The following is a 16,164-nucleotide window of genomic DNA, read 5'->3' on the forward strand; positions in this document are numbered from 1 at the left end:
TATTAGTATCTATTTTATAATGTAGATCTGCAGTTTTCTTATCTAATCAAGTGCTTAAGTTAGCAATGTTCATACTTTGATCCTTTAATTACTTTAAAAATCTCATTTAAGGTTTTACAAATCTCTTCTATGTATTGCTCCATGTTTTTAGTAAGTACAGGCATACAACACAACAAACATAAATTATTTTCAATCATCATCTAGCACCAACTGTCATAATATCTTGATAACCAACCCGTAAATTTTGAACATAAAAAAGTAAAATTGAAATAAAATAATTTCAATCAAATACAGCTAACCAAAGAGCTTGTGGTGCTCATTATGTTGAGATGTCAATAGGGAGTTGAATAAGCAGGTCAGATGAACTCTGTTGCAACCAGTGGATGTGCTGCAAAGGCGGCTGATGGAATTTGCTGCTCTGTAGATGGTTCCACTGTAGCCTGTAGAGTATTGCTATGGCACTGATGACTCAATTGAAGCTCTTCTCACTTGTGGACTTCCATTATCTTATCTGTCACAATGATTGTCAAGTAGCTTAATAGTCTTCCTCATTTACTGAATTCCTCTTCCAGTTTATTTAACTACAGAGCTAATATCATTTGAGCATGTGAATCACTGTTTGCTGTTGTCACTGTTGCCAATACAACAGTTTTGTTTAATGGAACTTGTTATGATAAAAGAAAATTAATTTTTTCCAGACTGTTAACAAAACTTTGTTTATTAGATACTGTCAATTTTTTAGCACATAAATGTTTGTACTCTGCATGTGGTTGCCTAGATGAGCTGTTCTGCTAATCTTATGGAGACATGGATGTGTTCAGATGCTGTTATAATTTGGTTTGATATTGTAAACATGAAACTGGTAAATCTAGTGTGCCTCTCTACCACATCTCTTCTTTCCACTGACTTCATTTCTGATGCAGTTGGTGTTGTGCTGAAAACTGGACAGAAGTATTTGATCTTCCAAATTTTATGAAATGATAGAACAAAATGCTTCTTTTATCAGCATAGATTCATCCAGCATTCACAGCTTGGAAACACCTCATTCACTGCATGCCTGCCACACAATAAATAAATGACTTTACATGCAAACATGCACTATGTACTTCTAATCTGACACATCACAGCAGACTAACTCACTTCTCCTTTCCATATTATGATGTAATTGTTGATTGTCATGAACATCCTTACTCCATGGAGCATGGCATAACTCCTAGGCAAGAACTGACTCCAAGGAGGAACCACATACACAACGAGTAGTGCGAGTGTAAGCCATTTCCAACATTGCCCCATCTGGTGGAAAAACTGTGTCCATTTCTACTCAATTACATGCACAGACAGATATGAATTCTTACATAAAATACATGTGTTCAGCCTCACCAAGTAAACTATTAGAAAATATTTTCATGATTTATGATCATCAACCATCAGTACTGCCAACATGGTGCATCCTATCACTTTAGCAAAGTTATTTGATATACTAAACTACTTCTACCATCACTGACATCTGCTTTATTTATTGAAATATCATGGGAGTGAGGTGGCTACATGTGATTCTTCTAGGACTACTTCCAAAAATTTAAGATACTATCCCTTAAATTGTAATGGCCATTTGTCTTGTCAGTGTTGACTCTGGAGATGTGTTGTACTACACAAATCATTAAGCCTACTAACATATATTCTCCAAATTACTGTGCAACCAATTAATATCAATTTCCAAGAGGCTTTAGTCATATTTCACACAGTTGAAAAGTTTCATTTTTTTCCTTTATGCCACCAAATTCTTATTCATTACCAACAATGAACCATTGTTGGCTTAGAGATTGCAGATATGTCCTTAGTTATTTAGCACATATAACAATGATCATTTTAAGTCAGTCTCCAAATATGTGAACGCAATTTCTCCTTCTCTACTTCCCAAGTGCTCAAACCCATACATAATTCCTAGCAAGTGGTTTATTTTCAAAGTGATGCTAAAGTCTTGCGTAAACTTCATGCAGACCAGAGTCAAAGACTTCCCCTTTGCAATATTGTGAAGTATGTCAACCACGTCAGGTCAAATAGCTTTGCAGGACTAATAGTCAGTGCGTTGGTGAAATTCTTAGATTGGTATCACTTTGTTCCTTTATGTCCTCTATGTCATTTCCAGTTGCAGTGAAAGTGGTGTCATTAGCATACAGAAAAGATTTATAGGCATGACACTAGCTAGCTCAGTAATATAAGCTATAAACAATAAGGATCCCAGTACAGAACCTTGGGGCATGCCTCTTCAAACATCTAGGAGTTCAGAGCTCATGCCATTAAAGTGTACCTTCTGCTTCCTATCGTCAAGATATGATTCTATAAGTGTAACGCCATAACACCTATGTTCATCTGTTGGAATCTGATTACTCAAAGACTCAAACACCTTGCTTAGATCAATCAGCAGGGCACTAACAGATGATTTTGCTTCAGAGCCATTGTGTATTACCAAAACAACATTTTCAGTAGCTTTCAGTGGACATGAGTTTTTCCTGAAGCCATACTAAGTGTTTAGGCTAACAGACTTTCTGTAGTGGTAACACCAGTTCCTGTCAGATCTCTGAAGTTAAGAACTGTCAGGCTGGGCTAACTCTTAGATGGGTGACTGTCCAGATCTGCTGAGTGCTGTTGGCAAGCAGGGTGCACTCAGTTTTTGTCAGGCCAATTGAGGAGCTACTTGGCTGAGAAGTAGCAGCTGTGTCCATGAAAACTGACAATGGCTGGGAGAGCAGTGTGCTTATCATATGCCGCTCCATACCCACATCCAGTGCAACCTATCAGCTGAGGATGACATGGCAGTCGGTTGGTGCCATTGGGTCTTCTGATGCCTGTTCAGATGGAGATACTGAGTGTTTGTCAGTGTTCCAGTGCAGATGAAATGTTTGTAAATCTGTTGGTACATAAAATTTTCTACTATTTTCAAAAGTATTGGTACAAAATAAATAGGAAGGAAGTAAATAGCATTCTTAGTGAAAACACTGTTACTGAAACAGAACACCACATTTTGGCAAGCTAGTCAGTGTTGTTGTTGTGGTCTTCAGTCCTGAGACTGGTTTGATGCAGCTCTCCATGCTACTCTATCCTGTGCAAGCCTCTTCATGTCCCAGTCTAGTCAGTGTAATTTAATAGAAATGATTTCTGTATCTAAGCATACTAGCTAAAATCAATATCTTTCCACTATTCAGTTATTCAGAAATGTAAATCATAGGTGTAACTTGTAAAAATCTGGTTAACAACAGTAGATAAAGCTATGTCTAATTATTGTAAAGAGATAAGTTGGAAGCCATTTTAAGCCAGTCTGCCGTGAGTTTGAACAGAGCAGGGTCTATGGCTGAATATACAGCATAGTGTATTGCAGATGGTTTAGTACATATTAAATTGGTAAATGTACAGCAGCTTATCTTGATTTTGCACCAGGAAGTTTATTCATTAATTCAGTGACTGTCTTAAACAGTTAATTCAACCATGAAAGTGTAACCATTATCATGGCAAGCTTCAATAATGCTCACTATGACAATAGAGTCAAACTGAAAACTGTACTATTTCCAATAGCTACTTACTGCATACATCGTTTTCATCCTGGGATGTCTGTTAGACTTCAAGGACAGTGATTTGTGACCCTTAATCAGTGACTGTGTTAAATAATTGTTTGTCATGTTTTAACTTTTGTGTCACTTCAGTGTTAGGATACTGCACTTGAAAAATCATATTAGAGGTCATCACTCTGAGTAGTACACAGCTATCCAGTTATCAGTACTGTACTTGCTGTAGATGAGACTCAATCTACCCATAAACCATAGTTCATTCAACATTCAAGTGCAAATAAAGTGTGTGAACTGCAAGTGCAGTGTGGATTGCATTAATTGTTAGCAAATTGTTTCCATCACCAACTTTTCAGCCAGATACAGCAGAGGTGCAATTACTGAAGGCATTTTTGTGTGAGTAATGGTTATGCTACATCATGTAAAAAAGGCTATAGATTCACTTTTATTTGTAACATGTCATTTTGCGTCCTAAGGGCTCATCATCAGCTATAGACAATTTTTAGATCGTTTCATCTTCATACTGAAGGCATTTTTGTGTGAGTAAAGGTTATGCTACATCATGTAAACAAAGGCTATAGATTCACTTTTATTTGTAACATGTCATTTTGTGTCCTAAGGGCTCATCATCAGCTATAGACAATTTTTAGATCATTTCATGTTGCACTTTTGTTTGAGCTTTTCATGTAATCTGTAATTATACAACACTAATGATGTATAATGCTGAATTTGAGACAAAGTGCAGCAGTAGGAAAAGGAAGCAGTGAACTGAGAACTGCCTGCATTTAAAGATGCCCCCGTTCCCCCAGCCTCCACCATACCCGTAGGATCAGAAATCCCATTGTACGTAAAAAAAGAGAACAAATAATTGTGAATTAAGACAGTGCTTATACTTGAATAAATTCATTATCACAGTCAAAATATAGTAAGCATTGACGTTAATCACAAAATGCATTAAATCATGTGATTGTTTTTTTTTTTTCTTTGGTCATACACAGCAGATTATCAGCATCAGTTTTTTCAGTATTACATACATTTCTATATACAATACGTAACAGGAAAAATCATCTTAAGCTACCACAGTGTATGCCCACATGGTGGAATTCAAATTATTAGTGTGGAAGACTTCCTTTATTATTTAGTGATGGAATGACATAAAATGTCCACTTATATAACCATAAGGGTACATCCAGAAACAGTGTCTCCAACTTCTTAAGAAAATTTAAAAAAATTGAACAGCTTGACATTTACTCTGACATTTAAAAAGAGCTTCTATACTGCACACGTAAAATTAAAATTGAGGAATTTTTACTTGCTATTTAGCTGAAATGTCTTCTCATATCTGTCATAAATTCTGTATTTGGTGCTTTCAGACTGTCACCTCTTGGTTGCTTGCAGTGATTTTACTGATTACTTACCAGTAACCACAACAAAGCCAGTAACTTGTTTGCAATTTAAATAGAACTGCAGTGATAATCAGTCAAGCAGCATTAATGTTCATGGGTGAAATAATTACAGGACAAAGCAGTGGCAAATATAACTTACTGTTTATTGAAATGACTCTGCTTGAAAATGTCTTGTTGTTCAGATTCAAGATATTGGTTCAAGATATAATGAATAAGGGGCTCTACTGCTAAAATTAATCACACATTCAATCTGTTCTGAAAATTTCAAAACAAATGTATTCCATTTTTTGTTACAGGCACTGCATGTAAACTGAAAATCCTAAAATTACTATTATAATCAAATGTCCCAGCTAACAATGTTACTTTAGCAACTATCAAATGATACACATTTGTATGAAATTAATGTAAAGACATCTGCCTGTTGTTGGAAAGAAAGATAAATAGCCAATGAGAAGTACTTCATTAGAAAACAATATGTCATGGCAGAAATTTTATTCTGCTGGATGTTACTATGTCTATTTTGAATCCCTTTCTTAAGTTTTCATAGAAGAAGGAATTTCACCTAGGGTAAACATCATGATATGAAAGAATTCTCATCAAGATTTGTGTTTTACTTATAAAGGGATGAGTGCAGCTTTATAAACTAATAACATCATGAATGTTACTCACCTATCACGTTTAAATTCTTCCATGAATACTATATTATCACGTAAAGTTGCATCCCACATCCAAGGGTTTTGCTTCACATATGCACAAAAACCATTCCTTGTAATATGTCCAGATCCACTTGCTATCTTTAGCTGCCCTAGTATAGCCATAAGAAGTGCTGTTTTACCAGACCCTGGTTCACCACATAATCCTATAATGCTCCCCTACACAATGAACAATATGCACACTTATAGATCAATATGTCTTAAATATAATTAATTTTACAGAAGTAAAACATTAAAAAAAACTTGCACTAAAAATTTGGAAACAGAAGATACAGTTAATGAATTTTAGCACCCATTAACTATTGTAATTCATTCTCATCTTTAACAATATTATCAGTAGTAATATAAAAAATAATTTCAATCATTAGGTGAACAACAAAATGAATAATGAATATGTCAATTTGTGACAAACAAATCAGTCATATATGGGACTGATTTGTGAGTATGAGCTGTGAGTGAACTGAAGTTTTTATAGTTATGTTAGATTTTGTATGAATGAAATGGAACGTGTAAGCAAAACTGAAACTGAATTACAATAATAATACAAACTCTGTACTGTTTTAGTATTTGATGTGTAAATGGTGAATGACTAAATCACAATGTCTAATTTTGTAAGATAATAATCCAGAATAGTAAGATCTTATGTACCTCACAGAGGCTGTCTTTAACTATGAGGAAAACAAAACTACAAATCAATCTCAATGAGTGATTTGATTTGTTAAAGTGTGGTAACTATAGAAAATAGAACTCATATTCATCGCAGCATTCCTTTCAATGGAAGATAGGAGTGTCAAACATAACAAAAGTATCATGTGATTAATTTTTGGACAAGGACATCAAAATTTACAGCATGTTTTCCACCAAGTGGCTAGTGTTTTAGATTTGACACAGTGAGTTTATTTATAGCTGCACTACAATGAGAGCAGGAAAATCATATCATATCATTAGTTTCAAGCCATTACAGGAAACTACATGTTTGTAAGATGGGAACATTTTGTGGTGTTTGTGGGTACTTAAAAATACTTTCCTATATTTGCATGCTTAGGTCTTCTCTTTTTCTAATAACAGTGAGGAATATTTGTAATAATGATTCTGGTAGAAAGGAATACCTCAAATTGGAATAAGAACAATATGGAAAGGATAGAATCCTGCCCATCACATGAGCCACAGACAGGTGCAATGAAAAGGAATAATGTGTATAGGCAGCCATCAGACTACGTTCTTCATCAGAAATAGAAGATCCACATACATTCACACAAAACAACTCACTCACATATGGCCTGACTGCATCAGATGTGAGCAGCAGTCTTGGCTGAGGTGTGTAGTGGGGCACAAAAGAGACAAGGGGCAGGGAGTGGGAGGGATAACAGTGTAGGGGTGGGGAAGTTGCCAGTGCTGACAGTGGGAGTGTGCAAAGAGGTGGTAGATACAGGGTGGGGCTGCCAGGTGCAGCATGAGGAGGTTGTGCTGAATGGGGGAAGAGGGAAGATGTAGAGGAGAGAAGGGAAAACAGCTCTGCTGATGTGCTGGTGGGATATTAGGCAAGTGCAGCATAAGCGTGAGAGGAGGGAATGGGATAGCATATGTAGAACAGGGACTATGAAGCACTGAGGCTGGGGATATTATACGAATAAAAGATATGTTGCAACTCAGAAAAGCTGGTGGTGGTGGGAAGAATTTAGATCATGCAAGCTGTGAAGCAGTTGCTAACATCTAGCATATAGTGTTGCATGGCATGATCAGCAACTGGGTGATCCAGATGATCCAGCTGTCTCTTGGCAACAGTTTGGTGCTGGCTGTTCATGTAGACAGACAACTTAATAGTTGCCATGCCCACATGGAATGTAGCACAGTGGTTGCAGCTAAGTTGAAAGTTGGTAGATCACATAACTGCTTTCAAAGGGGGCTCTCTCTTTGATTGCATACCTGTGGAGTAGATGATAGTGGGAGGGTGTATGCATCTGTGCCTATTGCATGGATATGAGCCATATGGTAAGGGGCTGGGAGCAGGTGTAAAACAGGGACATAAAAATATGTTGCACAGTTGGGTGGGTGTCAGAACAACACTGTGGGACGGTGAGGAGGGGAGTGGAGAGGATATTTCTCATTTGAGGGCACCATGAGACCTAGACAAAACTTTGGAGCAGAATGTTATTCAGTTGCTCCAGCCCTCTGTGGTTCTCAGTCATGGTCAGATAGTAGGTATGGGGGGTATAGTAGCTGACTTGGGAGACAAGACATGGGTGCTCTGTTTCTGGACAAGGGTGAATGGGGGAAATTTCAGTATGCGAAAAGGCCTCAGTGAAGCCTTGGCAGATTTGGAGAAGGATTGCGTGTCACCACAGATTGGATGTTCACAGGTGCCTAGGCTTTATGAAAGGTGCTTCTTGATGTAGAATTGTGGCAGCTGTCAAAGTGGAGGTATTGTTGGTGGTTGGTAGGTTTGACTTGGATGGATATATCAATATAGTGATCCTGGAAATTACTAGGTTTGATGTGGATGGAACTACAAGTGTAGCCATCTTTGAGTTGGAAGTTGCTTGTTGGTGGTCAGTAGGTTTGATGTAGACAGAGGTACAAATGGAGCCATTTTTGAGGTGGAGGTTGACAGCAAAGAAGGCAACTAGTTGAGTTGAGGGGGAGCAGGTGGAGCAAATGGGGAAGAAGTTGTAGAGGTTCTGGAGAAATGTGAAACAAGGCATCCTCACCCTTGAACCAGATCATGCAAATGTCATCAATGAATCAGAATCAGGTGAGGGGTTTGAGATCCTGTTGGTTAGGAAGCATTCATTTAGATGAGCCACAAATTGGCTAGCATAAGATAGTGCCATGTGAGAGACCACTGCAGTACCACTGTTTCCTTAATGTACAGATTAAATAACATCTGGGACAGGCTGCAACATTGTCTCATTCCCTTCTCAGTTTCTGCTTCCTTTTCATGTCCTCTGACTCTTGCAGCTGCTGTCTGGTTTCTGTACAAGTTATAAATAGTCTTCTGCTCCCTGCTTTTTTACCCCACTATCTTGAGAATGTTGACGAGTGTATTACAGTTAACATTGTCAAAACCTTCTCTAAGTCTAAAAATACTATGTTTGTCTTTATTTAAGCTTGGACAAGCCATAGGATCAGTATTGCCTCACGTGATCTTACATTTTTTATGGAATCCAAAATGATCTCTCAAGACTTCAACTTCTTCTGTAAATAATTCATGTCAGTATTTTGTAACCATGACTTATTAAACTGATAGTTCAGTAATATTCACATCTACTGTCTTTATAACTGGAATTATTACATTCATCTTGAAATCTATGGGTACATTACCAGTCTCACACATCTTGCACGCCAGATGGGATAGTGTTGTCGTGGCTGGCTCTCACCAAGGATATGAATACTTCTGAGGGAGTGTCATCAACTCCAGGGGCCCTGTTAATTTTTCACAGTAGCAGATCTCCCCACTCATTTTCATCTACTCCCACTTGCCTTTCTACAATACTGTCTTCAGGTTCATTTTCCTTGCATAGTCTCTTTACAATTTCCTTTCATCTTTACTTTCTTTGCTTAGTACTGATTTCCATCTGAGTTCTTAACATTCAGCTGCTTCTCATTTCTCCAAATGTCTCTTTAGTTTGCTACACATGTCATCTATCTTTCCTCTACTTATACATGCTCCTATAGCCTTGCATTTGTTCGCTAGCCATCCCTGCTTAACCATTATTCACTACCTGTCAATCTCAGTTTTTAGATGTTTCTATTGCTGTTCGACTGCTTCATTTGCAGCATTTTCATATTTGCTCCTTTATCAAGTAAATTTAGTATGTCCTGTGACATTCAAAGGTTTCTACTAGGCCTTATCTTTTAACCTGTTTCATCCTTTGTTGCCTTCACTATTTCAGCTATCAAAGTGACCCATTCATCTTCTACTGAACACTATCCCTTTGAAACTCTCAATAACCACTGGATAATTCAACATACCCAAGAGCCACCTCCGTTATTTACTACCTTTTTGCAATCTCTTCAATTATATCTACAGCTCATAAGCAATAAATTGTGATAAGAGCCCACCACTGCCCCTGCAAATGTTTTACAAATTAAAATCTGGTTCCAAAATCTCTGTATTATCATTATATAATCAACCTGAAATCTTCCAGTGTCTTCAGGGCTCTTCCATGAATACAATTTTCTTTCATGACTCTTAATCCATGGGTAACTATGATTAATTATGCTATGCACAAAATTCTGAGGAAGATTACTGTTCCATTTCTTTTGCTCAGTCCAGAGTCTCCTACTACTTTTTTTTCCCTACCTTTTCCTACTATCAAATTCCAGTCACCCATCACGATTAAATTTTCTTCCACTTTAATTATTTGAATAGTTTGTTGTATGTCATCATACATTCTTTCAGTCTCATCATCATCTATGGTAAGCTTGTACTACTGGGCTTGATATTAGATCTGTGCCTCCAAATTGGCTATGATAAGGCATTCACTATGTTGTTCATAGTAGCTTATCCACATTCATGTTTCCTTATTCAGTATTAGACCTGCCCCTACATCATGCCTATTTTATTTTGTATCTATAACCCTTTACTCACCTGACAACATTTCCTGTTCATTCTGCTTCTGATTGTCACTAGGGAGTGGAAAAACTTGCATTTTGTAATAAATGTGAAATAGATGTGAAGTCTACCTCAAAATGCAAGAATGTGAAATTACCTAATAGATGTTATAAAACGGTATCCAGAGGAACTATTTTATTGGTGTGTATTAATATCAAAAATGTAACCAATTTTCAGTTACTCATATTTTACATCATCTGATGAAGCCCAGTTTGGATGATAATATGCATCAGAACCTGTTTACAGAATAAAAAAGTGCACAAACACAACAACTGTCAATTGACAATTATGGGAATTTGTGTGGTCTATTTAAGATATATGCCATGTAATGCAGTTAGTACTCAACTGTGTGCCCTTGCATTTTATGACACAGGAAGGCATACATTTATTTGTTTTCTCAGGTTCAAAATTTGGTATAATGTGGACGCTTTGAATGTGGAAAATTAGTTGGCAGATGTTTTGAATGGTGGTTACATCGAATACCATCTACCAATGTCATCAAGCAACTGTGTGGTAGTCATTCCAGGTTACCATCTGTTGTGCGTTGTTCATTGTTTTATTTTCTTATTCTGAAATGAGTGAAGCAACTAATCATTGTTCCATCATGTATTTCAAGTATGACTCTTACACACAAGAAGAAATTGGTGATTGCTGTGACAGTTTGTCAGTTCTGCCTTCGCAGAATGGGGGCATAGGCTGACTGACCTGTGAGAGGAAGATGAGCTTGTTTCCCTATACCACTCCTCTATACTCTGGTGGTCAAAATTCTAGTTTGTTTACACTCACATCCAGCTGCCACTATATTGTGCACACACTAGCTATAGTGATTGGAAAAACATCTGTCATATTTTTCTGACTAAACTTATATTCTCATTTGTTGTTCTAATAGAATTACTTTCAGTTCTACTTCTATGATAAGTGCATGTTCAGTTCTATCTGTAGTATTGTCAAGCATGGGTCACAATGGCTATAAATGCTCATTAAAGGTAGAAATTAATATTATGTAGATTTCATGATCATGTGATTGGGCAAGAAAAGACAAATAATGTTGAAAAACACCTTAAATAAGAGATGCATTCAGTGAAAAAGCTGCTGCATTTCAATAGAACAGTCATTTTTTGGAAGCTTAAATACAGCCAAACAAAGAAAACAAAGACCATTTTGGGGTAAAAAGCTGTTGAAGTTTTTCAAAAGAAAACATTCCACTCAAAAACTTCCCAATCATCACTTCTTTGCAGTCAATTTCAAAGGACTAATGCTTTGTTTATCATCACTTATGTAGTTTGACAGCCTTTTAAATTTGTGCGTTTAATAATTTAGAAACAAAAAATTGATGCAAACTTTGAGAAAAATAGTCACAAATTTCACAAAAATAGATTTGAATTTCAAAAAAATAGATGCAAATTTTGCAAAAAATAGAAATGAATTTTACCAAAAATAGATGCAATATATCTGTCCCTAACCATCAGTAATTTGATTTCAACATATCCATTTTCCTTTTTAAATTCCCTAACCTGCCTACTTGATTAAGGAATGTAACATTCCATGTTCTGACCCATGGAATGACAGTTTTTCTTTTCCTGATGACAATATCGTCCTGTGTAGTACTTGCTCAAGATCTGAATGGTGGACTATTTTACCTCTGCAATGCCTTCTCCAAGGGTATACCATCATCATTTAACCAAGTAGTAGAACTGCATGCCCTTGGGAAAAATAACAGCCGTAGTTTTCCCACACTTTTAGCAGTTCATAGTCCGAGCACAGCAAGGTCATGTTGGCTAATGTTATGAGACCAGATCAGTCAGTCACTGAGACTGTTGACCCTGCAACTATTAAGAAGTCTGTTGTCTCTCTTCAGGTACTACATATTAGTCTGGCTTCTCCATATGTACTTCTCCATTGTGATTGCACCTCTGATGTGACTTTCTCTATCATTGAGTCAGGCAAGCCACCCCATTTTGGCAAGGTCTGCAGTTCTTGGAAGGGGGGGGGGGGGGGGGGGGTGTCAACGGGAGTACAAATTGTTAAAGAGTTGAAGTCTTGAACTTACAAAGACTTATGTATGTCATTTCAAACAAGAACAAATGACCAGAAAAATTAATAATGCAAAAACAATTATCAATTCAGAATAATAGGTAGTTTTTAATCCACTCTGTTCTCCTGATTGAAAGGTGTGAAAGGGAAGGCTCTTCTATATCTACATCTATACTCCACAAGCCACCTTAAGGTGTGTGATGGTAGGTACTTGTGTACCAGTGCCACTTTCCCCTTTTCCTGCTGTTTGAGTTGCATATGGTTCATGGGAAGGACAATTGCTGGTACCCCTCTGTGTAGGCTCAAATCTCTAATTTTATCTTGATGATCCTTTTGTGAGATATACAGAGGAGGAAGCAATGTACTGGGTGACTCTTCTAAGAACATACACTCTCAGAACTTTAACAGTACACCATACTGTGATACAGAATGACTCTGTTGCAGCATCTGTCACTAGAGTTGGCTGAGCATCTCCATAATTATTCCGCCCTTACTAAATGAACCTGTAACAAACATGCTGTTCTTCTTTATATCTTCCCTATTTTCTCCATCAGTCCTATCTCATATAGATTCCATACTGACAAGCAACATTCAAGTATTGGTTGAATGGGTGTTTTGTAATCTACTTCCTATTATAAATAGACTACAGCTCCTGAGCATTCTCTTAGTGAATCTCAGTCTATCATCTGCATTACTTGCACTTAATTTTATGTGGCTGTTCCACTTCAGATCACTGTATACATCTACTTGTAGATATTTTATGGAAATAAGTGCTTCCAGTGATTTTTCAGCAGTTGTGTAATCACAGAAGAAAGTGTCTTTCTGTAAATGAATTTGCAATACATTACATTCATTTATGCTGACAGTCAGTTACCACTTGCTGCACCAATCATCAATCATTTGCCGATCTTCCTTACCACTTCAATTTTGCAGCATCATGGTCTATCTGTATATAATTACATCATGAGTGAAAAGCCTCATGGAACTTCCGATGTTATCTACAAGGTTGTCGGTATATATTGTGAAAAATGATGGTCCTACAACACTTTCCTAGGGCACACCTGAAGTTACATTTACATCTGCAGACTTCTCTCCATTCAAAATGACATGCTGTATTCTGTTTGCTATAAACTCTTCAGTCCAGTCACATAGTCGGTCTGATAATCCACATGCTTATGGTTTGTTGATTAGTTATAAGCAACAATGTATGTTTTTTGCAGAGACGAAATTTGTTTTTACTTAGTATTTTCATTACAGAGTCAGTGCATGAGTTAGGAAATGTTCTTAGTAATTTGTCAAAGAAAATATGTAATTATTTTAAATATGAGTTATGTAATTACAAGAATTTCATTTGTTTATTTATTGTTTTATTTGTTTTATCTGTCTTGGTGATGTCTCAGTTGTCACAGTTGTGAAGAATTACCACACCATCAGAGATGATCAGCTGCCTGCTGTTAGTGCACAAGCAAAATTCAGGTCAGTGAGTCAAAGGTTGCTGGTAATAATGGAAGCAATGGACATACAAAAATAGCCAAAGAAACTATAAAAAATATTATTGTTTGTTGTTTTCCAAACTGTCACATATACTAAAAAGATAACTTAGTTTATATGTGGATAGAACCACATCAGTCATCAATATTCAACTTGAAAACTATTTGTTGATATTTAGTGGAAACAATCTACAACAGTCACAAATAATTTTTTCATAAAGTACTGATTTATTTCATCTGAACTGTTCTGTACAATCATTAGTTATGGAACTAATGGTTCAAAAATAGGATGCTGCGATTTGATGATTCTACTACTGATACTGATCAGCACAATTTCCTCTACAAAATAATTAATGAATCATAAATTATTTATCTGTCATAAGTATAATAGTAAATATCTTGTTTTATAATTCATGATCTAAGTACAATAGAACAAGAAAGTAAGATCTTTTTCACTGTTATTAACAGGTAAGCTATGGCAAAATTAAATTATGAAGCAACTACACTATCTAATGAGTATTACAGTACTCCAATAAGGAGTACAAAAATGAATAATTTTTAACTCTTCTATCTATAATACTTACTTTTTTTCATCTCATTGTTTATAGTCTCATTCCCTGTAGCACAAATTGACTTTCATCAGTGAATATTCTATTTCCATCATTTTTGCTTTGTACTTTAAGTAATGGTAAAACCAAAGGAAAATACAATTGCTCTCTCTCTTTCTCTCTCTATGTCTCTCTCTCTTTTTCTCTCACCATGTGCCAGAGAGAGAGAGAGAGAGAGAGAGAGAGAGAGAGAGAGAGAGAGAGAGTGGGAGAGGAAGGGTGAAGGGGGGAGGGAAAGAGAGAGAGAGAGAGAGGGGGGGGGGGAGAGACCATGTGGCAGAGAGAAAGAGAGGGGTGGAGAAGAGTGGTGAAGGAATGAGGGGGGAGGTAGAGGAGTAGAACAGAAACAGAGAGAGAGGGAGAGAGAGAGAGAGAGAGAGAGAGAGAGAGAGAGAGAGAGAGAGAGAGAGAGAGAGAGAGAGAGAGAGAGAGAGAGGGAGGGGAGGGGGGGGGCAGAATCTTTGACATGAAATATGTAGGAAAGAAAGTACTTTGTCATTCTATGTAAAAGCATGCACAAAACTAGTCATTTATGGCAATCACATGTTCATACGTAAGGAAGCCTGCTATTATTTATTTTACTTATTGCTTATTTAACCTACCTTGATTAGAACCTTGAGGTCATCTCTTACATCTAACTAGGAACAAAACACAACAAACTACATCAAAACTTTATAGTAATAATAATTCACATTAATAAAGGTGCTAATGATAACTAACACTACTACTGCTAATATTAGAATAACAATAATAATAAAGGACTGTGAGAGTGATATATTGGTTAGTCTAGTATATTCAAAGCTGTGTTTTGTCTTATTTGAAGCAGAAATGATAATGAAGAGGTGGTGATGGAAAGGACAGTGAAAATGGCTGTTATGAAAGAAGAGAATTTAAATAGAGCAAATGGGGAGGCAGAATTGGTTGGTGGGGTTTCATCAGAATGAACTGCAGGAAAGCGTATAAAAATGAAATCACTTTTAATAGAAGGTGGACCATTTGCTGTTTCTTGGCTTTATTTCTCTGATATTAGGTGGAAGATTTTTTCGCAATGGGGTTCCTGATACACAAAACAATTTAGAGAATGTTGGAGTGTATTTAGCTGTCCAGAGTATTTTAAATTGTTGAAAATGGGTATTTCTGCTGTACTGTTCAGACAGTAGTGTAGGAGTTGAAGATAAATAAAAGTGAGTACAAGAACTGAGAAGACAATAGAGCAAAGACAGGATACGCTTGTCGGTAAGTTATGATGGTAACTGTTAGTAGTCTGCAGTGATATGACTGAAATAGCATATGTATTGGATGTACCAAACACAAGCATTTGTCACCAGTTCCAGCCAACATGAGCTCTGATTTGAAAGTCCTTGGAGAATAGAATTATCTTAATCAAGTATGGGGGGGGGGGGGGGGGGGCAACTTGTGAGTCTACGAGGTTTCTTCTTAAGCTCAGTAGGAACTACTTAATTATTTTATTTCATTACCCTGTTTCCAGTTTCTGCTTCATAATTATAAGTTTTACAAGTTCCTGTTTAGAATTATATTGATGTTTAAATTCATAACTTTTTGTAATCACTGTGACATCCCTTTAAAATGCTAATTACTTTTCCTAGTCTATCATCTATCCACACTCTCATATGGTGAGCTTGTAAAATCTCTCTCAATATATTTAATTTTAAGTCCAACATTTTACTATACGTTTAGCTTAAAAAAGAACACAGTAGGTGCAAAACATTTACTC

General features: G+C 36.6%; 1 protein-coding gene across 2 annotated transcripts in view; it reads right to left on the minus strand.

Annotated features, from left to right (window-relative positions):
• The window catches only part of LOC126334641 (ATP-binding cassette sub-family C member 12-like), a 498,524-nt gene that overhangs the window by 262,170 nt on the left and 220,190 nt on the right, over positions 1 to 16,164 (minus strand). For both annotated transcript variants that reach the window (XM_049997082.1, XM_049997083.1), the window contains exon 14: positions 5,639 to 5,841. In XM_049997082.1, the coding sequence (XP_049853039.1) occupies positions 5,639 to 5,841 (203 nt within the window). The remainder of the gene's footprint in view (positions 1 to 5,638; positions 5,842 to 16,164) is intronic.

The sequence above is a fragment of the Schistocerca gregaria genome, chromosome 2 (assembly GCF_023897955.1).
Source record: "Schistocerca gregaria isolate iqSchGreg1 chromosome 2, iqSchGreg1.2, whole genome shotgun sequence".
In the NCBI taxonomy this organism is placed as follows: Eukaryota; Metazoa; Arthropoda; class Insecta; order Orthoptera; family Acrididae; genus Schistocerca; species Schistocerca gregaria.